The sequence below is a fragment of the Accipiter gentilis genome, chromosome 29 (assembly GCF_929443795.1).
Source record: "Accipiter gentilis chromosome 29, bAccGen1.1, whole genome shotgun sequence".
Classification (NCBI taxonomy): Eukaryota; Metazoa; Chordata; class Aves; order Accipitriformes; family Accipitridae; genus Astur; species Astur gentilis.
This window is the reverse complement of record NC_064908.1, coordinates 7,010,624-7,034,318: the sequence shown is the minus strand read 5'-3', so window position 1 is coordinate 7,034,318 and position 23,695 is coordinate 7,010,624. Positions and strand designations below refer to the sequence as shown.

The 23,695-nt window shown below is 44.1% G+C and overlaps 1 protein-coding gene across 1 annotated transcript in view; it reads right to left on the bottom strand.

Moving 5' to 3' along the window:
- Positions 1 to 19,473, bottom strand: part of IGFN1 (immunoglobulin like and fibronectin type III domain containing 1) — a 29,896-nt gene extending 10,423 nt beyond the window's left edge. Inside the window, exons 1-13 of the mRNA XM_049833196.1 lie at positions 19,403 to 19,473; positions 18,760 to 18,882; positions 16,465 to 16,604; positions 16,110 to 16,209; positions 15,180 to 15,227; positions 14,568 to 14,613; positions 13,639 to 13,813; positions 12,911 to 13,024; positions 11,715 to 11,886; positions 10,824 to 11,096; positions 3,032 to 9,484; positions 1,052 to 1,176; positions 107 to 248 (exon numbers count right to left, since the gene is read on the bottom strand). Of these exons, the coding sequence (XP_049689153.1) occupies positions 107 to 248; positions 1,052 to 1,176; positions 3,032 to 9,484; positions 10,824 to 11,096; positions 11,715 to 11,886; positions 12,911 to 13,024; positions 13,639 to 13,813; positions 14,568 to 14,613; positions 15,180 to 15,227; positions 16,110 to 16,209; positions 16,465 to 16,604; positions 18,760 to 18,882; positions 19,403 to 19,421 (7,930 nt within the window). The 5' untranslated portion in view covers positions 19,422 to 19,473. The remainder of the gene's footprint in view (positions 1 to 106; positions 249 to 1,051; positions 1,177 to 3,031; positions 9,485 to 10,823; positions 11,097 to 11,714; positions 11,887 to 12,910; positions 13,025 to 13,638; positions 13,814 to 14,567; positions 14,614 to 15,179; positions 15,228 to 16,109; positions 16,210 to 16,464; positions 16,605 to 18,759; positions 18,883 to 19,402) is intronic.
- Between the last annotated feature and the right edge of the window lie 4,222 nt (positions 19,474 to 23,695).

Below are 23,695 nucleotides of genomic sequence, written 5' to 3'. Positions count from 1 at the left end.
TTATAATAAAGTTGTCTCAATAACCAACTATAGGTCCTGAGAAAATGTATTACATTTAGAGCACATCAAAGTGAGCCTGCTGAATTGGTAGTTTGAATACACCCACCTTCAACAAAAATTGAAGCTTCAGTTTTTATATCTCCACCTTCAAACCTGTATTTCCCAGCATGAATATCTTCCACTTTGTTAATAATTAGCTTGTGGACTAGACCTTCCTTTTCAAAAAGGACTCCATCCATGTTTGTTAACTACAAGGTAGAGCACAGAGACACATTCTTAAAAAAAGAAAAAGAATAAAAAGGGCAATCCAAACTTTAACTGAACAGACAAAAATTTGGAATGTAATTGAAAAGACTTATGAATGAAATGCATGTTTAATTACAATAATATTCTGGGATTACTCATCTGGTAACACTGCATATAAGCATTATCAATATACTCCACACAAAGATTTGATACAAAGTCTACTAAAATAAATTTTGGTAAAATCTCCAAGCTCTCTATTCTTAATGACAAAATCCTTGACCCGTGCTCATGTATGACACCTGAGAATTCCTATGTACAGTATCATTTGGATCCCACAAGTGGAATTAATCTTCAGTGTTGTTTTGGAACATAGAATATGATGTCTATGCTTGACCTTAAGCACTACTTTGAAAGAGCACTCTTCGTGTTATTCCTGCCTGAAGATCCTCTGAAGATCTTTTCCCTCTCTTTTTGCATATTTCTCTCATTCACCAAGGAAAAGAAAAAGGACTGCATTGCAAGGAAGAGATCCACACCATCTCCACCCATGAAAAAGAATGGAAAACACAAAGCCTCCTGCTGTCAGCAAGAATGGAAATGTCTTGTAACAGGAAGGGGGAGAAACCTTGCTGGGTTTCTATCAAGAATTTTATTATCAACGGGCTCCTGCAGAATCCTTCCAGGGCCATGCTCAGACTACAGTAAGACTGGCAGAGGAAAAGACACCTTGACACAACACTGAAGGAGTAGAGCCAGAGAGCAGAGCCTTGCTAACCAAAGAAACCAGTAGCTAGAGGACACCTACCTTTAATCCATCTTTAAACCAGGTTCCTGTCACTTCATGTTTACTGACAGTGCAAGACAACTCAGCTGGTTCCCCTTTCAGGACTCTGACATCAAGCAACTGTTTGTTGACATAACAGCGTGGTGCTGAACATTCAGAAAAGAAAGTGTTGAAAAGATGATAACTCTGTGTTACACCGACAGAGAGAAATATATAAATGAAAATGCACATGCACATGAGGAGAAAAGAGAGCTTTTTTAAAAAGTATATATTGTAGCCATAACGGGTTTTGTACCACAACACTGTGGGCCAGCTTGCGTAAACTCGTTGCACTGAAGGGACGTGCCAGCTGGCCTGCATACAATATAGTCCTAAAATCAACCTAAAGGGCAATGGATTCATCACAAATCACATTATCCATCTACAGATTTGCTATTTTAGGTCTGTGCTAATTATCTTGGCTCCCTCTACAGCCAGCAGGAAAAAATAGGCTACTCCAGGATATGGATATACTACTTCATCATTCTTTTCCTCTGCATTGACCGGATACAGGGCTGCCCAACCACTTCACCCTAAACAGCCCCAAGTCACACTGTTCTCTACCCCCTGTATTCCTCTTTCCCTTCTCAAGTTCTTCTCCACTAACATCCTCATCCCCTCTCTAATAAACATCCCACCTCCTTCCTCATTAACTCCAATTTTGTTTTTACATCCTTAATTATACCTATGTTTTGTTTGCCTTGATAATTTCTAAGTTGTCAGCAATTCTATTAGGTGACTATACCCCTTCGGTTATACATTTCTACAGTTTTCACATTATCATCTTGCTAGTGTAGCCACTGGTCTTAGCCAAATGGCTGCATACACGTTTGTCCTGGTTTCAGCTGGAATAAAGTTAATTTTCTTCTTATCAGCTGGTACAGTGCTGTGTTTTGGATTTAGGATGAGAATAATGTTGATAACACACCGATGTTTTAGTATAAACACTGGTTAGCAACAACTAAGTCAAGGACTTTTCTAGCTTTTCATACCGCCCTGCCAGCAGAGGCTGGGAGTACATAAGAAACTGGGAGGGGACACAGCAAGGACAGCTGACCCAAACAAGCCAAAGGGGTATTCCATACCATATTACGTTATGCCCAATATATAAACTGGGGGGAGTTATCAGGTGGGCACCATGGCTCAGGGATTGGCTGGGCCTCGGTCAGCAGGTGGTGAGCAATGGTGTTGTGCAACACCTGTTCTGTATATTCTAGTAGTAGTAGTAGTAGTAGTAGTAGTAGTAGTATTCTTTTCCCTTCTTTTTCTGTCCTGCTAAACTGTCTTTATCTCAAGCCACGAGTTTTACTTCTTTCCCCCTCCCGATTCTTTCCCCCAGCACGCAGGGGATGGGGGGGGAGTGAGCGAGCAGCTGCGTGGTGCTTAATTGCCAGCTGGGGTTAAACCAGGACAACATTACTCTCCTTTTACTATATGCAACACCTTATTATTTCTGATGTTACAAGAGAAAAGAGCTCTTTATATTAGGCCCAATGTGCATATTAATCCAATATAAGCAGGCACAGATTTGTTCCCAGAACTTTGAAAACCACAGATCTTTGCACTAGATGTTAGAACAAATAAAGTGAAACAATACGTTTTAAATTGGAACGATATCAAAGAAACATGGCCACATTCCTTGCAACTATATGTGAACTAGTATGTTTGTGAACTGAAGTCTGTTCCATGTGGATCTGAATCATTTATTTGAATGAACAGATACCTGTTTTAGATAATTTAAACAAAGATTATTTAGACTTTTAAGGCAGTTGGATCTGAGCAAATTGTATAAGGTCAAACAGAAAATCAGTGGTAGAATTAGGAACGGATTGCAGTATAATCAAATTTCTACATATAGCTACATTTGTCTAAACCGTAAGATTCAATTTCACTCCAGGATTAGGAACATGAGTATCAAAATGCAAAGACCAGCAATACAGAAGTCATCAATTAAACACGTACCTTTCAGATCATCTAGGCAATAATGTCTTCTTTTTCCCATACCTTCTGTATTCTTCAAGAAATCATTTGCTTTAATATCAAGGCTGGCTTCCTGTTTTCTCTGGTTTATTGAAGGAGGTCCACCATAATAATCTGACCTCTGACCATAATCCAATGAACCTTGACCAAAACCACCTGAATTCCTCCCATCAACAGATCTGTTATGGGATTTACTCCCTGCCCCTCCAAAGGCAGAATTTTTGCCATAAAGGGAGCCTAAGTGTCCTAAATCTCTGCCCTCGCTCCTGGCATCTCTTTGGCCTGAAAGTGAATCTCTGTCATTAGATGAACCTTTGTTCCCTGATGCTCTGAATTCACTATCAGTGCCCTTTCCAGTTTTACCTCCCATAGAAGATTTGCCAGAATGCGAATCCAACCCATATTCACCACCTCGTCCAACAGCACCTACCACACCTTCTTTACCAGGGACAGAATGTAACTCCCTTTCATCACCTCCCAACCTGCCAACACCACCCACACCAGCCCTGGCTCCAACTGAGCCACTGTCCTTGCCATAGGGTGACCTAGCTCCCCGTATTGCAGAGCCAATGACACCACCACCTTCTAAGGAAAAGCCATTGCCTGCTGCTCCTCCTTGAGCTCTGCTCAGCAAAGCGTCCCTGCCATGGCAAGATCCCAAAACTTCTTCACCTCTAAAAGGAAAATGAGCAGCTCCTGCCAAAGCCCCAGCTGGGAGACCATCCTTTCCATATGGACATCCAGACCTACCAAAACCAGCTCCACCACTACCATCTCCAGCTCCCATTCCCACCGGAAGACCATCTTTTCCATAAGAAGAACCAGTTCCCTGTGCACCAGCTACACCAGAACCACCAAAACCTACTCCAGCAGCACCAGCTGGGAGACCATCCTTTCCATAGGGAGACCCAACTCCCCCTGCACCAGCTATACCAGCACCACCAATGCCAGCGCCAGCTGGGAGACCATCCTTTCCATAGGGAGACCCAACTCCCCCTGCACCAGCTACACCAGCACCAACAACGCCAGCCCCAGCGGGGAAACCATCCTTTCCATAAGGATACCCAACTCCCCCTATACCCGCTACACCACCAGCACCAGCGCTAGCTGGTAGACCATCCTTTCCATATGGAGCCCCAACCCCCCCTGCACCAGCTATGCCAGCACCACCAATGCCAGCGCCAGCTGGGAGACCATCCTTTCTGTAGGGAGACCAAACTCCGCCTGCACCACCTACACCAGTACCACCAGCCCCAGCTGGGAGGCCTTCCTTTCCATAGGGAGTCCCAACTCCCCCTACACCATCTACACCAGCAACACTAACACCAGGACCACCAACAGCAGTGCCAGCTGGGAGACCATCATTTCCATAGGGAGACCCAATTCCCCTTGCACTAGGTACACCACCAATGCCAGACCTAGCTGGGAGACCATCCTTTCCATAGGGTGACCCAACTCCCCCTGCACCAGCTACACCAGCACCACCAATGCCAGCCCCAGCTTGGAGTCCATCTTTTCCATAGGGAGACCCAACTCCCCTTGCACCAGCAACACCAACGCCTGCTCCAGCTGGGACACCATCCTTTCCATAGGGAGACCCAACTCTCCCTGCACCAGCTATACCAGCACCACCAATGCCAGCCACAGCTGGGAGACCATCCTTTCCGTAGGGAGACCCAACTCCTCCTTCACCAGCTATACCACCAACACCTGCTCCAGCTGGGAGACCATCCTTTCCATAGGGAGACCGAACTCCCCCTGCACCAGCTACTCCAGTACCAGCTGGGAGACCATCATTTCCATAGGGAGACCCAACTCCCCCTGCACCAGCTGCACCAGCACCACCAATGCCAGCTGCAGCTGGAAGACCATCCTTTCCAAAGGGAGACCCAAGTCCCCCTGCACCAGCTGTACCAGCACCACCAACACCAGCCCCAGCTGGGAGACCATCCTTTCCATAGGCAGACCCAACTGCCCCTGCACCAGCTGCACCAGCACCACCAACACCTGCTCCAACTGGGACAACATCTTTTCCATAAGGAGATCCAACTCCTCCTGCACCAGCTACACCAGCACCACCCACTCCAACTGGGATACCATCTTTTCCATAAGGAGACCCAACTCCCCCTGGACCAGCTACACCAGCCCCACCAACACCAGCCCCAGCTGGGAGACCACACTTTCCATAGGGAGACCCAACTCCTCCTGCACCAGCTACTCCAGCCCCAGCTGGGAGACCATCATTTCCATAGGGAGACCCAACTCCTCCTGCACCAGCTACACCAGCACCACCTATGCCAGCCCCAGCTGGGAGACCATCCTTTCCATAGGGAGACCCAAGTGCCGCTGCACCACCTACACCTGGACCAGCCCCAGCTGGAACACCATCCTTTCCATATGGAGACCCAAATCCCCCTTCACCAGCAGCACCACCAGCAATGCCTGCCCCAGCTGGAAGACCATCCTTTCCATATGGAGACCCAACTCCCCCTGCACCAGCTACACCAGCACCAATACCTGCTTGAGCTGGAAGGCCATCTTTTCCATAGGGAGATCCACTACCTACAAAACGTGCTACACCAGCACCACTGACACCTGCACCAGTTGGAACACTATCCTTTCCATACGGATGGCAAACAGCCCCTGCACCAGCACCACCAATGCCAGCCACAGCTGGGAGACCATCCTTTCCATAGGGAGACCCAACTCCTCCTGCACCAGCTACACCAATGCCTGCTCCAGCTGGGAGACCATCATTTCCATAGGGAGACCCAACTCCCCCTTCACCAGCTACACCAGCACCACCCATACCAGCCCCAGCTGGGAGACCATCCTTTCTGTAGGGAGACCCAACTCCCCCTGCACCAGCAACACCAATGCCAGCCCCTGCGGGGAGACCATCCTTTCCATAGGGAGACCCAATACCTCCAAAAACACCAGCTGCAGCCCCACCAACACCTGCTCTAGCAGGGAGGCCATCCTTCCCATAGGGAGATCCAACTCCCCCTGCACCAGCTACAGCAGGACCACCACCACCACCCCTAGCGGGCAGACCATCCTTCCCATAGGGAGACCCAAATCCCCCAGCACCAGCAACACCAGCACCAACAACACCAGCCCGAACTGGAAGACCATCCTTTCCATATGGAGATCCAACTCCCCCTGCACCAGCTACACCAGCAACACCAACACCAGTGCCAGCTGGGAGACCATCATTTCCATACAGAGACCCAACTCCTCTTGCACCAGCCACACCAACGCCTGCTCCAGCTGGGAGATCATCCTTTCCATAAGGAGACCAAAATCCCCCTGCACCAGCTATACCAGCACCATCAATGCCAGCTCCAGCTGGGAGACCATCATTTCCATAGGGAGACCCAAATCCCCCAGCACCAGCTACACCAGGACCAACAACACCAGTCCCAGCTGGGACACCATCCTTTCCATAGGGAGACCCAACTCCCCCTGCACCAGCTACACCAGCACGACCAAGACCAGCGCCAGCTGGGAGACCATCATTTCCATACAGAGACCCAACTACTCCTGCACCAGTACCACTAATGCCTGCCCCAACTGGGAGACCATCCTTTCCGTAGGGAGACCCAACTCCCCCTGCACCAGCTATACCAGCACCACCAATGCCAGCGGCAGCTGGGAGACCATCATTTCCATAGGGAGTCCCAACTCCCCCTGCACCAGCTATACCAGCACCACCAATGCCAGCGGCAGCTGGGAGACCATCATTTCCATAGGGAGTCCCAACTCCCCCTGCACCAGCTACACCAGTACCAACAACACCAGCCCCAGCTGGGAGACCATCCTTTCCATAGGGAGACCCAACTCCCCCTGCACCAGCTACACCAGCACCACCAATGCCAGCGCCAGCTGGGAGACCATCCTTTCCATAGGGAGACCCAACTCCCCCTGCACCAGCTACACCAGCACCACCAATGCCAGCGTCAGCTGGGAGACCATTCTTTCCATAGGGAGACCCAACTCCCCCTGCACCAGCTACACCAGCACCACCAATGCCAGCTCCAGCTGGGAGACCATCCTTTCCATAGGGAGACCCAACTCCCCCTGCACCAGCTACACCAGCACCACCAATGCCAGCCCCAGCTGGGGGACCATCCTTTCCATAGAGAGATCCAACTCCCCCTGCACCAGCTACACCAGCAACACCAACGCCTGCTCCAGCTGGGAGACCATCCTTTCCATAGGGAGACCCAACTCCCCCTGCACCAGCTACACCAGCACCACCAAAGCCAGCCCCAGCTGGGAGACCATCCTTTCCATATGGAGACCCAATTCCCCCTGCACCAGCTACACCAGCACCACCAATGCCAGCCCCAGCTGGGAGACCAACCTTTCCATAGAGAGATCCAACTCCCCCTGCACCAGCTACACCAGCACCACCAATGCCAGCCCCAGCTGGGAGACCATCCTTTCCATATGGAGACCCAAGTCCCCCTGCACCAGCTACACCAGCACCACCAATGCCAGCCCCAGCTGGGAGACCATCCTTTCCATAGAGAGATCCAACTTCCCCTGCACCAGCTACACCAGCAACACCAACGCCTGCCCCAGGTGGGAGACCATCCCTTCCATAGGGAGATCCAACTCCCCCTGCACCAGCTACACCAGCACCACCAATGCCAGCCCCAGAAGGGAGACCATCCTTTCCATAGGGAGACCCAATTCCCCCTGCACCAGCTACACCAGCACCACCAATGCCAGCTCCAGCTTGGAGACCATCCTTTCCATAGGGAGACCCAACTCCCCTTGCACCAGCAACACCAATGCCTGCTCCAGCTGGGAGACCATCCTTTCCATAGGGAGACCCAACTCCCCCTGCACCAGCTACACCAGCACCACCAATGCCAGCCCCAGCTTGGAGACCATCTTTTCCATAGGGAGACCCAACTCTCCCTGCACCAGCAACACCAACGCCTGCTCCAGCTGGGACACCATCCTTTCCAAAGGGAGACCCAACTCCCCCTACACCAGCTACACCAGCACCACCAATGCCAGCCCCAGCTGGGAGACCATCCTTTCCGTAGGGAGACCCAACTCTCCCTGCACCAGCTGCACCAGCACCACCAACACCAGCCCCAGGTGGGAGACCATCCTTTCCAAAGGGAGACCCAACTCCCCCTGCACCAGCTATGCCAGTACCACCAATGCCCGCCCCAGCTGGGAGACCATCCTTTCCATAGGGAGACCCAACTCTCCCTGCACCAGCTGCACCAGCACCACCAACACCAGCCCCAGGTGGGAGACCATCCTTTCCAAAGGGAGACCCAACTCCCCCTGCACCAGCTATGCCAGTACCACCAATGCCCGCCCCAGCTGGGAGACCATCCTTTCCATACGGAGACCCAACAGCCCCTGCACCAGCTACAGCAGCACTGTCAATACTTGCTCCAACTGTCTGACCATCTGGACCATAGAGAGCCTCCATTTCCCCTATATAACTGCCACCTGCACCAGATATAGCCCCATGTCCAGCTGGAAGAAGCCCTGGGCTATAGAGCAAGTCAGACCTTCCTTCCTGCCCTAAATGACCACTGGCATGAAGTGTCATGCCATCCTTGCCATAGGGAGTCCCTATTTGTCCTTCTCTGTTTATATTTGCTTCATTCATATCAAGTACAGTGGGCAGACCATCCTTGCCATAGGGGGACTTCATTCCTTCTGCAATCTCAGTACCTGCAGCATTTTTTCTAGCTCCAGTCCCTGGACTAGTCCTACGTAACAGGTCACCCTTACCACCCTTACCTTCTCCCACTCCTGTTGAATCAGGATCGAGCCTGTTTAACACAGAACTTCCATCAGCAGCACCTAATTTCCCAACACGTCCAAAGCCAGCTCTGTACCCACTATCACCTAATTTACCATCCTTGCCATGCTGAGAGCTCACTCCTTCTCCATTATCCATGTCAATGTTAACAGCATCCACCATACCATCATCTCTGCCATCCGCAGAATACCATTCACCTGCTCCCCCTAATTCATCACCAGTGTCTGCTCTGCCTGTCATAGAATCCTTGCCACGGAAAGTCCTTAATCCAGTTTTGCCTCCTAAGCCTTTTAATCCAAAGTTACTACCATCATTTTTCATTGAGTCTCCACCTAGGTCTGCTCCAGAAAACTGCCCAAACCCCATCCTTCCATTTCTGTGGGGTCCGTGTAGCCCATCTTTTCCCAAAAATCTATGGTTTCCATCAACATCAGTGGAGTGTCCTTCACTGCCAATTTGACCATTTCTATACCAGCCATCTTTTTCCACGTCAGTGTCCATAAGATGATCTTCATCACCAACGTATTCTCTGCGTCGAAGTTTCTTAGCCCTGTCTTTATCTGGCAATGTTTCTTTCAGCCACTCAGATTTCTCTCTTTCACCTCCTTCACCCTGTCTCCTCTTTCCTTTGGCATCTGTATTGAAGATGAATTGTTTGATTGGAGGAGATATAATTTACAGGAAAAGAGAGGGGAAAAAAAAAAGGACAGACAATCAATAGGTCATGTACTGCATCAACAACCAAAGAAAATATGTTAGCATTTGTTATAATTTCATTCTAGGACACAGAAACATAATATATTTAAATAAATTTAAATTCAGTTCAAAACCTAATTTTTTCAGTATAACATTCAGACATAATTTTACATTTCTTGGTTAAAAAGACAATTATTTTTAGTGGAAAAATGCTTGTTAAAACAAACAAACAAACAAAAAAAGCAGAAAACCAAGACAAATTTCCAGCATGACTGGCCTAATTTGAGGGACTTGGATTGTATCTGGAATTCATTAGCTCCTTCTGCCTTCTCCCTCCAGCCCTGGAGGAGTTAGAGAATATCCCATGCACAGAGTGGTCATCAGTTCCCACCCTTGAATTAGGATCTCACTGGTACTGAGGCAGGTTGCACATCTGGCATCCTGGCATTTTAGAGATGGCCAACCTGAAGACTAAAGTTTCCAGTTCTGTGAATAGCTTTGTATTAATCTCAAATTCAGGCTTTTCTGAGAGCAGGTCACTCACTGTTTTGATTTCCCAGCTAGATATCATTTCTGTAGAGCATTAACAGCTCAATGAAATCAGTGGGCACTTTTTTGTATGTCATACTCAACCTGCACTGTTTCTGAAAGGTCATCAAAAAAGCCTTTATGAAAGAGACCACCTTTTGCTGCAGCAGGATCTCAAAAGAAACCAAAGAAGCAAAAAAATACGAGCCAGCTAACTATTAATCTGCTTGCACTGAAAGGAGTGTTTCCCATCTTCCCAGCTTCCTTTGAGCTTCTTCTAACACGTTTAACCTCTAATTTGGAAAGAAAAATACTATTTGTCAAGATAGTATTGAATAGTATTGTGTGGTGGTGCATATTGGTAGAATAGAATTGATAGTGTTGAAAGCTCCTTGATGCCCTGTATGCTGTACTGTGTTCACATAGTGACAGCTTCATCAAATACCCAGGCTGAGATATGGAGCATTTTTCAATAACTGATAGAGAACATGCTACTTCATAGTAGCTGTAGAGTAAATTAGCCAATAGGATTTGTCAGGACTAATAAAAAGGGAAAAAGTTGTCTCATCTGAAGAAGAAAGAGGGTCTAACCTAGACCTTCATTTTTCTAAATATAATTTAGGAGCTAGAGGCTCCACAATTCATTTCTCAGAATAGAATCATCTCAATGAGCAATCAGGCAGTGAGAGGAATATTATTTTGTTAACACATCTCAAGCCAACATTATAGGAATAATACAGTGTCACTTACACTCTACAATAAGCCAGGCATTTGAGGAGCAGAGTCCAGTGTCGAGGGTGTACATGCCATTGTCAGAAGGCACAACATTTTTGATAATCAGCTGGTGGGTCAGACCATCAGGTGTTACGGAGATCTGGTGCTTCTCACTTCCCTCAAGGAGGTGGGTTTTGTGTAGCCACACAGCATCATAACAGGGTGTGCGTAGGACGCAATCAAAGACAGCATCTTCTTCCTCAGGACAACGCACATCACTGAGTGGCTGCTGAAATCTCACAGGGATGGCTGCAATGGAAAAATAAAAAGCTATAGAAAGGAAACAGAGAGCTATTTCTGTCTTCCAAGAAAAACTTTTTGCAGCTAAAGGAAGAAAGACAGACAGGAACTTGCCATGCATGTGAGCATTGGTTTACCAGAAAATGTTAAAATTGAGATGTGCTCCTGTGCCCAATTCTACAGGACAAAAAGGCAGAAAAGTAGATTTTTGTGTTTATTATCTTCTGAGACAGTTATACCACACATCACTGATGTGGTGATAATTTGTAGTCAATGTATTTCAGCAGCATGATACTTGTATCGAGTTGGTGGTTATTATTCTGAGTTTACAAAAGGAAACTCTAGCATGGGGTAAGTTAAAGAATTTGCTCACTGTCATCCAGAAGCCAGAGCCAAACTGGTACTCGAACCTAGTCCTTTGCACTACAGATGCAACACCTGTATCCCATAATCACTCTCCTGCTCTTTTTCACCTGTGTAATATGAGGACCCCTTATTTGGCAACACAAAAACAGTCTTCTGTAGTTATCAGGTTTTACTCCTGAGCTTTGCATATGCTCCTAGATAAAATCTTCAAGCAAAACTTGTTACAGTTGCACATCACATACATGTAACTCAATTCCTTACATTCAGCATCCAGTTCAGTTGAGAAAACAGGTACATCCTCCACTCTGACTTGATACACGCCTGCATCTTCTGGCTGCACATCGTTGACAATGAAGTTATACCTTTTTCCAATTCGCCTCAGGCAGTACTTTCTGTATTCATCCCCTGTTCCATATCTGAGCCTCTCACCATCCTAGAAATAAAAATGTACTCTTAAAGGCAATGCACAACTAGTGCATTTCAAACAAATGAGGCCAAATTTGTGCTACAACCACCTTATTCATATAAATGATTAACAACTGAGAAATCTACACTCTATTACTACTTACAGCGGACAGCTTTAAGTGGATCAGACTCATTGCTTATGTAACTCACAGGCAATAATATTTGCAGTAAGTCAGTCCTGCGCAGAAGAGAGCATCAGACTCCCAAACTAGGCAAAACAATAGTACTTTGCTACCTTACATAAGGTTTTGAAGCTTAACTAATACACAGTTACTGTAACTTTGAAGACAAAGTAGTTTCTTTGCTTAGATTTTAGCATCCTCATAGATGGACAAGCAGGCGAGGTCACCACTTCTCTATCTGTAACACACTGGGGTTACCTTCTCCGCATTGTGGCTGCATAGACTTCATGTCATGCATTTAATTCAGAAGTTCATAGAGTTAGTCTGACCTCCTCTTTAATAAATTCTGATTTCCCCTGTATTAAAGCCACTAACCACAGTTTGACTGCAATGTATCTTCCAGAAAAACATCCACAGCACTTATCACCTGGGGTTTACATCAGACTAACTACACAACTAGACAGGATGTTTCATTTCCTTGAGATCTTCTTTCACAGCAGTGAGTTATAATGGAATAACACACGTGAAAAGGTGAATAAAATCTTTTTTCTTCTTATATGAGACTGCATAATTTCTGCTGCCTGAAAGACACTGTTAGAATTTCCTCTTACCGGAAGAGTTCTTGAAGTCAAAAGGATGTCAGTAACTGACTCTTTCCCCTGTACTTGGATCTACAAATCCCAAGTGATATTCACCACCAAAGACTACCTGGACCCTCACACTAGGTAACCCACCTGATCAAGGATTCTGCAATGGACAGACAACTTTAAGAAGTATATTTTCTTTCAGCCACTGCTCAGCAGATCAAACATTTTATGTAGAAGACTTCAGTGGCTACTATGAGCTGGTCAACTCATCTCGCCCCCTCACCTTAAGCAGATAAACTTTGCTGTTGTGATTTTTCAGGTCCATCACCAGACTGAATGTAGCTTTTCCATCCTTGTTGACTTTGATGTGTTCAAAGTTTCTGATACTGTGTAGTAACTGCAAAGAAAGATACAAGAATCTAGTAAATGATAAGGCTGCCATGACAGAAGTTCTTAAGCTGTTGAACTAATGTGAAATCTACTTTTTGTCTGCATAGAAAAGAGCTACCTCTAACTTCATGTGTATAGGAGAAGCATCTGTAAGCTTCCACAGTTTCCTCCTGTAGGCAAATTATATTTTACATGCTACCTGCTAGTCATTCACATACTACACAACCACTATTCGTCCAGGTTTCTACATGCCCTTGTATGTGAAGGCCAATTTTGATTCTCAAGCATATAACTTTTCTACTTGGGGTCCAAATTCTCATCAGAGGCAACTGAATACAGATTTTAGCCATGTAGTTTAATAAAATTATTGAACGTATTATCCTATGGTCAGTATCTCCTAAAATTTGTGAATTGAACTTCAAAAAAGTCAATAGCATTTGCACCTGCATGAGTATAGAAGTAGGATTTCTTTTAAAACATTATCATAAATCATTCTGTCATACAATAAAATTTTCATCTAGAAAGAAATTTAGGAAGGTTTAGCCTGTTTTCAGAACCTACTGAGGAACTATAGGACTCTGCAGTTGTTTGTTAAAAATCAGAGCTTTCAGTTTATTTTACCTCTCCTTGTTCACTTTCTGTGTCCTTCCTCATCTCCTGCAGCTTTCTCAGCATCCCACGGAAGTCAACAATTCCATATTTCATACAGATTTTCTCATAATCTCTCCTATCTGCATGCAGCAACAGTTGCCAGACTGCTTCTTTGTCCAAGGGTTTTGGTTTTGGTGCTGGGGCCCTTAGAACCAGGGGGGGAAAAAAAAATCTAGACATTTTGACAGACGACAAGATGTCTTGTTTTTCTATACTTAATCCCCTTTCACCTCTCTCTCCATCATTTCTGTAGTTCACTTGGCCCTGTAGACGTAGACAAGAAAGAATGGGACTCTTCCAGAACAGGTTTTCTCCATCTGTACTACAAATTAAATGCTGCCAGGGAACAGTCTTGCCCTGGGCCATATAGGGCAAGACTGTAATGCAGTTGTCCACACTGTTAAATTATCAGCAGAGTCACTGGCACATTCTGGCCTAGGCCAGCTTGCACTCTCCCAAGTAATTTCTCAGCACAGTTCAGGATTTTGCACAGGCCAGAGATCATTCCCATCAGGCAATCTTTGGAGGTTCCCACCTGGGAAGTGAAGGGATTTCAGCAATCTGCACAGGGCTCAGTCCCTGATTAGCTAGAAAGATCATTACATAACTTGTCACTTAGCCAGGAAGTTACTTGTGAGCTAAAAACAGGAAAGCAGAGAAACACATCTTTTTAGTCAAAATCTTGTGGTGCAAAGGAACATACACCTCAAAATGAGGTTGGTACCTTGTGTTTATCTTAGCCTCACAGACAGTGTCAATTGTTCTGTTATGTCTCTCCATATTTTGTCTCACAACAACTTTGGAAACAAGAAGTGTTGCCATGAAGATCTATGAAGCTGTCCTCTGTCATCAAGAAACATCTAGGAAGTGTAACAATGGCCTTCATTACAGAGGCTTACCGCTTCCTCAGCAGCTTCCTGAAGTCCTGAAGCTTCTTCTTTAACTCTATTAAAGGGTGGAGGAAACAACAAACATTCAGACACTCAACACTGTCAAATATATCCCCCAAAAGAAGATAATGAAAAATAGCCACTGACAACAGGCCATTCTACTATGCTGTTTACCTCTGGTGATATCTTCACACTTTATAAAAAAACTGCCATGAAACTTTGAGCCAGTTTTCTTTGCCATACTCATGTCCTTTGAGTGCCGTTAAAGTTCATCACTTCCTGGGGGGATTTCCTCTCTTTCTAGAGAGGACACTCTAGGAACCCACTATCTTCCAACCATGTTAACATGTTTGATCCAGCTATATTTGACATCACAAAATCCTTTCCCAGCACTAATGATTCCAAAATAATTAATTAGAACAGCTCAAAGCCATATCTAAGATCAACACTTTACCCAAAGATAAACAGCAAGCAGAAAGAGACAACAGAGTATTAGTGATTCATCAACCCTTCTCTTACTTTATTCTTTACAAGTTTGGGGTAGTAATAATGTGGTAGACAGAGGAGTATATGCCCTCCCTCCCCACCCCAAAAAAGAAACTATATCTAACTCTAACTTACCATCAGCAGGGTGAACAGGAACATATCTCGCTTTCCTCTTAAAGCCAACTGATAGTTTATAAGAGAAAACAGAGGAAAAACAAGCCATAAGATGAACAAGATAACAGTCAGACTAACACCAGTAAACCAATGAACCATAAAATAAAATTTTTGTATCTGTTACCAATGCAAGAGGAAATCCTAATTTGGATTTCCTTATCAATCTGACATTGACTCCCAGTAATCTCCATCTATAAATGCAATATTTCTATTGCAATTGACTCTGTGCTTTCTGGATACTCTACACAGTGGAGGAGACTGTTTCTGCCCTATGAATCTTTTGGTTTAAGCAATGGTAGGAGATATTAACATCTTGTTTTAGAGTTGGGGAGCCAAGGTACAAAGATTATCTGGCCAAATGCAGATAGTTGCCTTCTAAACTTTACAGGCACACAGGTGAAATGGATGCTTCCAACATAGTTCACCTCCTGCTTGAGTAGGTTCCAAGAATATATTACCCAGTTACATTTTACCCACAAAGTGCCCATTTCTCTCCACTGACTATAAAGGGAAGCAGGGGACTAGGTCAGGTAGACACCATAGATGTCTGAAGTGAAGTGGGATGGATCCCTCCCAAAAGACTGATTTGTTCAACATTATAAAGAAAGGATTGAGCCAATTCAACACCAACACTAAATCCAGAACATCTGATTATGGTCCATTGCAGTGACCACAATACCACTTTCTTCTCCCTTGCCTTAAAGCTTATAGTGTCATGGAGTCACCAAATTGGGGGGAGTCACAGAAGACCTTCAGTCCTCAGTGAGTGGAAAAATAGACCTTCACACCAAGGATACTTAGACAATGCTCTGGGCATCCACCCCCAGACGACAGAAAAGCCAACTGCTTGGGACCACAGGACCCTTGGAACACAGAACTGGTCAATCCTACCTTGTATGATTCTGAGGCCAGCAGAGCATGCAGCTTCCCCATATTTATTCACAGCAAAGCAACGATACAAATCGCTGTCATCTGTAGTGAGTTTGTTTATCTTAAAAAGAAGAACACAGTAAGAGCTCACAGCGATGTGCTGTGGTTCAGTTCACACACCTTCAGCTTGTAATAAACCAGCTACTCAATGACATCTCAGATCTTTCTTCTGTTCCCAGAATGACCCTAAAAAGCTTTATTTGTTTATCTTTGTGTTATCTCAGATCTGGTGACATCTAAATCAGCCCACTGCAGGCTTTTCTTTTCCATTGCTCTCTCTGTTCCATGAGTCCTGTCTGAAATATTTGGTCTTTACCTGCAGAATGAATTCATTTGTAACGTTATTGAAGAATGTTTCATATTTGGCAGGATCATCCATTCCTCCTTGCATACGCGTCCATTTCACGTCAGGGGTTGGGACACCTTTGACCACAGCTCTGAAAATGGCATTTTTACCTTTGAAAAGAGGCAAGAAATCAGTTATTTAAGACAGGCTTGAACATGAGGACACTCATGCCAGGCCCCTTATGTTATCAATAGAGTGATACCCAGAGTGAGCCATCTCTGTTGTTTCAGGCAGAAACATTCTTTGAAAACAATTACATTGTTTTCTCTGTAAAAGATGCCTAAGTTACCAGTTTAAGTTGCATATTCCTCACACATATTCCCCTGCAAGTTCCCATCACTTCTCCATTCTTTCAGACTGGTCCCTCTGTTGCGACCATGCTGGACAGGATGTTAAATAACAAAGGACTCACCGTGCTGGAGTCCCCTGTCTCTAGACATCAGTGAAGTTCATCTGTGAATAGTTGCAGCTCCTAGTCTCTTTTTCATTTGGATAAATTTGGATTTATTAGGAGGTGTAAACAAGAAAATATCCCTTCTGCACACTTAAGAAAACACATTCTTAACAGACAACACTGTACCACAACTGGGAGGACCCATGCAGGGTAGGATGTTTCCCCATGTACTCCCTACATGTCATCTTTCTGCAATATCTTTCTTGTCTGCTAGCCTGGCACCACCTTGCACTCCAAACACACCAGGCTCTGCTATTGAAAGAGGCACAGTAGGGAGAAAAGGATGGGGTTTACCTGTGAGCTCTCTCCTTCATCTCTGTTCCCCTGAGAATCTGAGTATGCTACAACTGACCACAGAAATCTCCAACAGCTTTACCACTGCCTAGTACAACCCTTTTCTTTTTCTTCCAAAAGGCTTCAAAGACATAAGAAACATGATGAAACAACAAATCAGAGAAGTGACTTGTGTGCAGGTAAGTGGGAGTGTCACAGGAGAATAGAAATGGAGATGAGTTATCCATGGATATAGCTCAGGGCAGAAACAATTACTATCTTTCTTTTGCAATAGTTTTGGTCTTCACGTGACCAACACTGTTAAAAATTCTCCCCAGAAAGTCTTGCAATATTTCCTACGCCCTTCTGCAGTCACCGCCAAAAAACTTATTTGATGCAGCAAGCTCCTGCCAACCAATTCTTATCAAATGGCATCTTCCAACTTTTTCTGAGATTGCAGTACTATCTATTATTAAAGTCTGTTTCCAATTGATTATACCTTTGTCAAATTTTAGCCATTCTGGCTGCAATTTCCCATGCTTGCCACCTGTCACAGGACACAACTCCACAGCTAGGAGTATCAGCTAATCCATGCACTGAATGCAAAAGGGCAATGACAATATCATTAAAGACACTCATCATGTATCTGCATAGACACTGAATTCACTTTACACAGTGACCCACCTGAATGCCCTAACATTTTGTATATGAACCACAAGACGTACTGTAAATTAAGTAATTTGGAAAATTTAGACAGGGTGACTGACCACCGCCTTGGTTCATGCCTGAAACTTGTAGGTGGAAGGTGGGGGAGGAGGAGGAATGTACCACTAGAGGCCACTGTGCTCCTTCATAAAATCTCAATGGCTCGTGAAAATCAACAGATGGCTGTGGCAACATTGCAATCCAGGGTGCTAGAAACAGTTCAGTCTTGTGAGGGAAGAGAAGCCACACGATCTCCTCAGGCTATCCCACTTCAGAAAAAAAAAAAAAAAAAAAAAAAAGAAAAAGAAAAGAAAAAAAAAAGAAAGACTCTGCAAGTGCAGAGAGATTACTGGAAGTCTTCCCATTGATTTTAGGTCTCAGCTCATTAGCTGCCTTCTCTATACTCTATGCAACATCCATACTGCTTCTTGAAGGAGAAGTACAGCCTAAATAACATCTGCACTCAGCATATCTTACTTTAAAAAGCAGTTAAATTTAGTGCTGAATGCTCATAATACAAGTTAGTTCAATAGGAAGAAAGAATTATTTTAATCTTTTGCTGCAAAATACTTTGAAAGCTTCCTGCAGAATTCACAGGATTTGTTGTATACATTAGGAGCCAGATTTTGATTTTGCATACACTAGTGAAAACTCAGGAGACGTCTATCAGTACCGATGGAATTTTCATCAGTACAACAAAGACTTTGGCCACACAACACTTTTTTCTGGTCTAGTCAAATCTCTTTAGAAACTAGCTTGATTTACAATAATTGTTTCATGTAGGTGAGACATGGAGTCAAGCCTCCAGGTCTGTGGCTTTTCAAGAACCTCACCTTCCTGCAATGTCAGAGTGACAGGTTTCCGCTCAAAGTCAGGTGTACTGCATCCATTTGGAATATCGTCTACAAACTGGGTGATAGTAACTCCTGGGACAGAAGATTTCTTGAAAGATTTTACTGGAAAGGCAAGGAAAAATACATTCAATTAAGATAACATGTTTGTCCTTTAGAAACAATCTCTCAATCTGCATTGTTTCTCTATAGAATAGTAACTGTTCCTACTCAGCTCCTCTTGGACTATAAAGGACCCACCCATTCTAGTACTGCAGGCTGTAAGTGTGTCCAAAGGCTGGAGCACTAAGGTCTGTGGTTTTGTGCTGACTTACTGCAAAGCTAGGGCCCAAGTGGGAAAATCTGCAACCAAGATCACAATCCAGGGCCACATCAGCTTACAGGTCTAGCAATTATTTGGATAGGGAAAGCTTTACATCAGTTATTTTTCCAAATAACACTTCAAAATCTGGCATGAGAAAGACACTATTGCAAAGGTCAGCAGACCCTGATGGGCTGGTTACTGGTGTCCCTCCTTGTGGTGGTGAGAAACAGACAGATACCTAATTGCCAAATGAGAAAATTAAGTTGGGCTTATTCTCAGGGGTACCCCAGATAGTTTTCATAGCTGAATCTGTTCTCTCACCTGCCTGATGGCTTGTCATGATGCTTTGTTCAGCTGCCTATGGTCAGCACAAACAGACTACAGGTTTTCCTGTGAAAAAGACAAATCATTTAATTATTTACAGTTCACAAGGGAAATGACAGGCCTTAATACTGCTCACTTTGATGATGCAGTTTGCCCTTCCTCATTTGCCACATCATAGCAGCCAAGTTGAGAAAGGTCTGCCAATCAACAGATCATGACATGTCTTTCCAAAACACATCATGACACAGTTTTGAACCAACACAAACCAGGTACAAAAATGGCTAGCAGAGCTAAATGGAAGATGTACACATCTAACAGCATCCGTCTGTCACCTCTTCCATTTCCATGTCATCTGGCTTTCCTCCAAAGACCTCCTCTCGTGTTTCAGGCAAATATTACACCACATGGCACTCACGCGGTGAGTTCTGATGGATGGCAAGAGCAGTTGCTGAGAAGAAAGCCACAGAGATGGATGTCTAAACTGGGGCATGAAGCAGAAGCACATCCTGATCTAAATTAGCTTGTCTAAATTAGCAACAGACCTGAGAGCAGACTATAAGCTGCTACTTTAGAAGGAAATGGTGAAGCGTGAACTTGGCATTAACTAGTTATTGTTATAGATCACTCATGTGACCTTCTGCCAAAGGTGTCTCTTTCCCTGTATTTATAAATTGGGCAACGTGTAATGTAACACATCACTATCTTGCAAGCAAACTGTGAAGGCAGATTCCTTGTCATATGAGAGATGCTCAAAAACTATAGAGTTACTGAAGCTCTGAAAGAGCAATTAGATTAGATTCCCATGTGGGATTAATGCCGTGTCTCTATTTACCCTCTGCACTCCTTCAGTCAACACAGAGTCACACAAGAACATGGAACTTTCAACAGTTTTAAAAGGCAGAAGGACTTTGTCAGCACACCTATGATCTTAATTCTGTTCCCCATATCAGATATTCATCCAAACTAGTATTACCACACTACACCTGATGAGAACTCTGGGTAGGACCCTGACACCTCCTTGTTATACATTTAGCTTGGAGTTGCATTATCTGCGTGACACTTGGTTTCAGCTAAGGGTAAAAGACAACTAAGGTAACAAAAATTATTTGTGCTGTATGTCCCATAGACAGGCCAAAGTGTAACTCACAGTACTTCTGAGTCAAATTCTGAACCAAAAGGATAAACTTTGTTTTTCCATTAATCAGCAGTTGCAAATAGGAACATAGACGTCTCTCCACAACAAATCACTGGCTCCACTATTATCCTTAACACAAATCTTATTTTAGGGCTCTGCACACTATGCAAATCTCATAAATAATTGATTACTTGGAAAATCATTCTGTAGGCCTCACTGACTTCAGTGGATATGCATGTGAACCAACAGAAATGGGAAATGATACATGGGACTGTGCGAATGACAGCCAAGTCCTCTCTTTCTATCACCTCCACGGTCTGGTATGGGTGACTTTTGTTGCTATCCACCAAAACAAGAGTTTTACATTTCAGTGTTCCAGCTTTTCTGTGTTGGAATTTTGGCATATCACATAGTTACTTCTGTAAACCATTGCTAGATGTTTTAAAAATTGCAAATGAAGGGAATGAAAAGACACAAAACTGAAATGAAAATAAGATGATTCCAGGGCACCCTGCCCTGCACTGGGCAGGGCACTGCAGAGCAAATGGCAGAGATTTTTGGACACTCTTGATCATCCTCTTCTGATGGACTTAATTTGTCCTCCAAAGTACTGAACCATATTAATAGCAAACATTATAATCCCCTATTGCATTTTGCAGTCTTGTATCTTCCTAAACATGTCACCACTCCTGGAGCTGAAATGTCTAATGCTTACAACTTTCAACAAACATTATTACTTGACATTAGCTTGCAGCAGTATTCCCCTAATTTACTCACATTTATTCATTGCTACTCCCTACTTCTTCCCTCCACACTAGGCAATATTGATGAGCATCTACAGTGAAACATGAATATGGTCCAAATTCTCAGGTCCAAAACCATCAAGAAATTTATTATATTCTTATGTTACCAAATGCATCATGTCAGACAGTTGTTATCAGTCCAGTGTGACTGTGGATATATGTTAACATAATTATAACCTATTGAGAGATGGCTACATTCAAATCTAGTTTAAAAAAAAAATAGTGACAATATTTATATAGGTAGTAGTAACCACCATGTATGCATCCTCTCAATGTACAAGATGCACTATGCATACCATGCGCAAACTGCAGACTTAAATATTTCAGAAATTCACTTGGATTAAAGATAAGCTGCTGTGAGTCCTTAAACTCCTGTGAATTCTTGCCTTCTGAAGAGTGAGACAGAAGCATGTTAATGCCACACATTGATTGCACAGTTAAAATAACAGTGCCAGGATATGCAAGAGAACATTCCTTCAGCATAATTAATCCAACCACATCGCATTTTTCTAGTGTCTTCTATGTTAAATGAGGACCAGAAAATAACATGCCAGCTGGTACAGAGTCATTCAGACCCTGCCCTGCTTACTTTTAAAATTTCTACTCCCTTGTTACATGAATAACCATGTTTTTGCTTTGACTTCAGTTCAATCCTAGAAAAGGAAATCAGATTTTTGAAAAGAAAGACAGCAAAAGCCTTCCAAAAATTATCATATTGTAATTCATATCTCCACTCACATCTGCTTGAAACATAGGTGTCCATACTAAGATGATCACTGAGATTGTTATTTATTCAACTGAGGCAGACAAATATTTCCAAAAGACAATCTACCCCTCCCTAGATGAAATGCTGTTGATCAACATCCCCAGCACAACACAGCTAACACTGGAAGTAGCTCAACACTCACTCCCCTGAAAAACACATCATTGTCATGCATTAGCCTTGTTTGGGTAACCAAGACTTGGCTATTTCTCATCCCAGGCAGAAGTCTGCCTGCTTTTCAGCTGTGGAGACATCCCCTTTGGAGATAGTAGCAAAGCTTCTGCTGCTTTGAAAGCAGAGCAGAAGCAAGTCCTTGACTACTGACAATATTTTTAATCTAGCTAAATAAACCAGGTAGCCTGATGGGATGTGAGGTTTGCCCTTCATCTTGTCTATCCATCAGCGTGTCTGGATGAGACAGAGTAAGAGCCCATTCCCTTTTGCAGTCTGACTGGTCACTAGTGATATGGCCATAAATCAGCTAAGTGAATAAGCAAAACATTTGGGAGTCACAGGATTTGGAGGTACTAGTGGTGTCGCAAGTATTTATTTATGAGGTTCAGACAGTGGAATACACAGACAAGATGTGACATAATTGCTGGCAGAGACTAGTGAGCAAAATTAGCCAAACTTGTAGAGAAGTGACAGGCAGTGATTGGTTCATACAGAGGTGATGGGTGCAGAGCCATGGGACGTACCACAGACATTGACACAAGCACAGTAAATGTGGAGTACAAAGCCATTAACACAGACCACAGTAGAAGACTTGAATCATTGTTATAATAAATTAATCAGCAACAGATGCAGCATTCTATTTGTCTTTGTAATTCATAAAAATCAGGACAGTCCCCACACAGCAAATGTTCTAAACAAAATACCAAATTGTTGTGTGCTCAGTCTCAAATTCTAGCTGTGCTTTACACCAGAGGACTGAGATACTGAGAAGAAAGATTTTCCACCTAAAATTTCTCTTTTAGCTTTGGGTGGGCTTTCTTTGTTTATTTGTTAACTTTAAGTAATATTTTGAGCTTGAGTCTTCCCATTCAGAAGCTTTTTAAAGGAAAATCTCAAAGACTTTTTCCCATAGAACTGAAGGCCAGCAACTGCAGCAGTGCAACTTCATGAAAACTTCTGAGCAGGTCACAGAGGGGGAACGTCACAAGCACTCCAGTGATGAATGGAGGTCTTGTGTAGAGTGGGGAGGAATGCCCAAGGATCAGATTTTGTGTGACTTATCCCTTCGGTAAATCTATACTTGACTTGATCTTCTCTTTTGCCTCAGGGATTATGAATATAACATAAGTGATTGCTCATACTGTCCACAATTTATGTATGCATACACCAGATGCTTTATACCTATTTATTTATTAAAGCAGCATGGACACAAAATGCCAAAAGGAGACACGCACCATCTATATTTTCTAAGTGAATGAAAGGAATTAAGCCCTAACAGCAGTGAACAAAACAGTGAATTCGTGTCAGTTTGATGAAGCAGGTAAGGGGTGACAACATGAGGACAGGTCAGTGTGTTCCTTTTGATGTCCACAACATACCCATTAATTCTTCCATAACATCGACATGCATTTTCA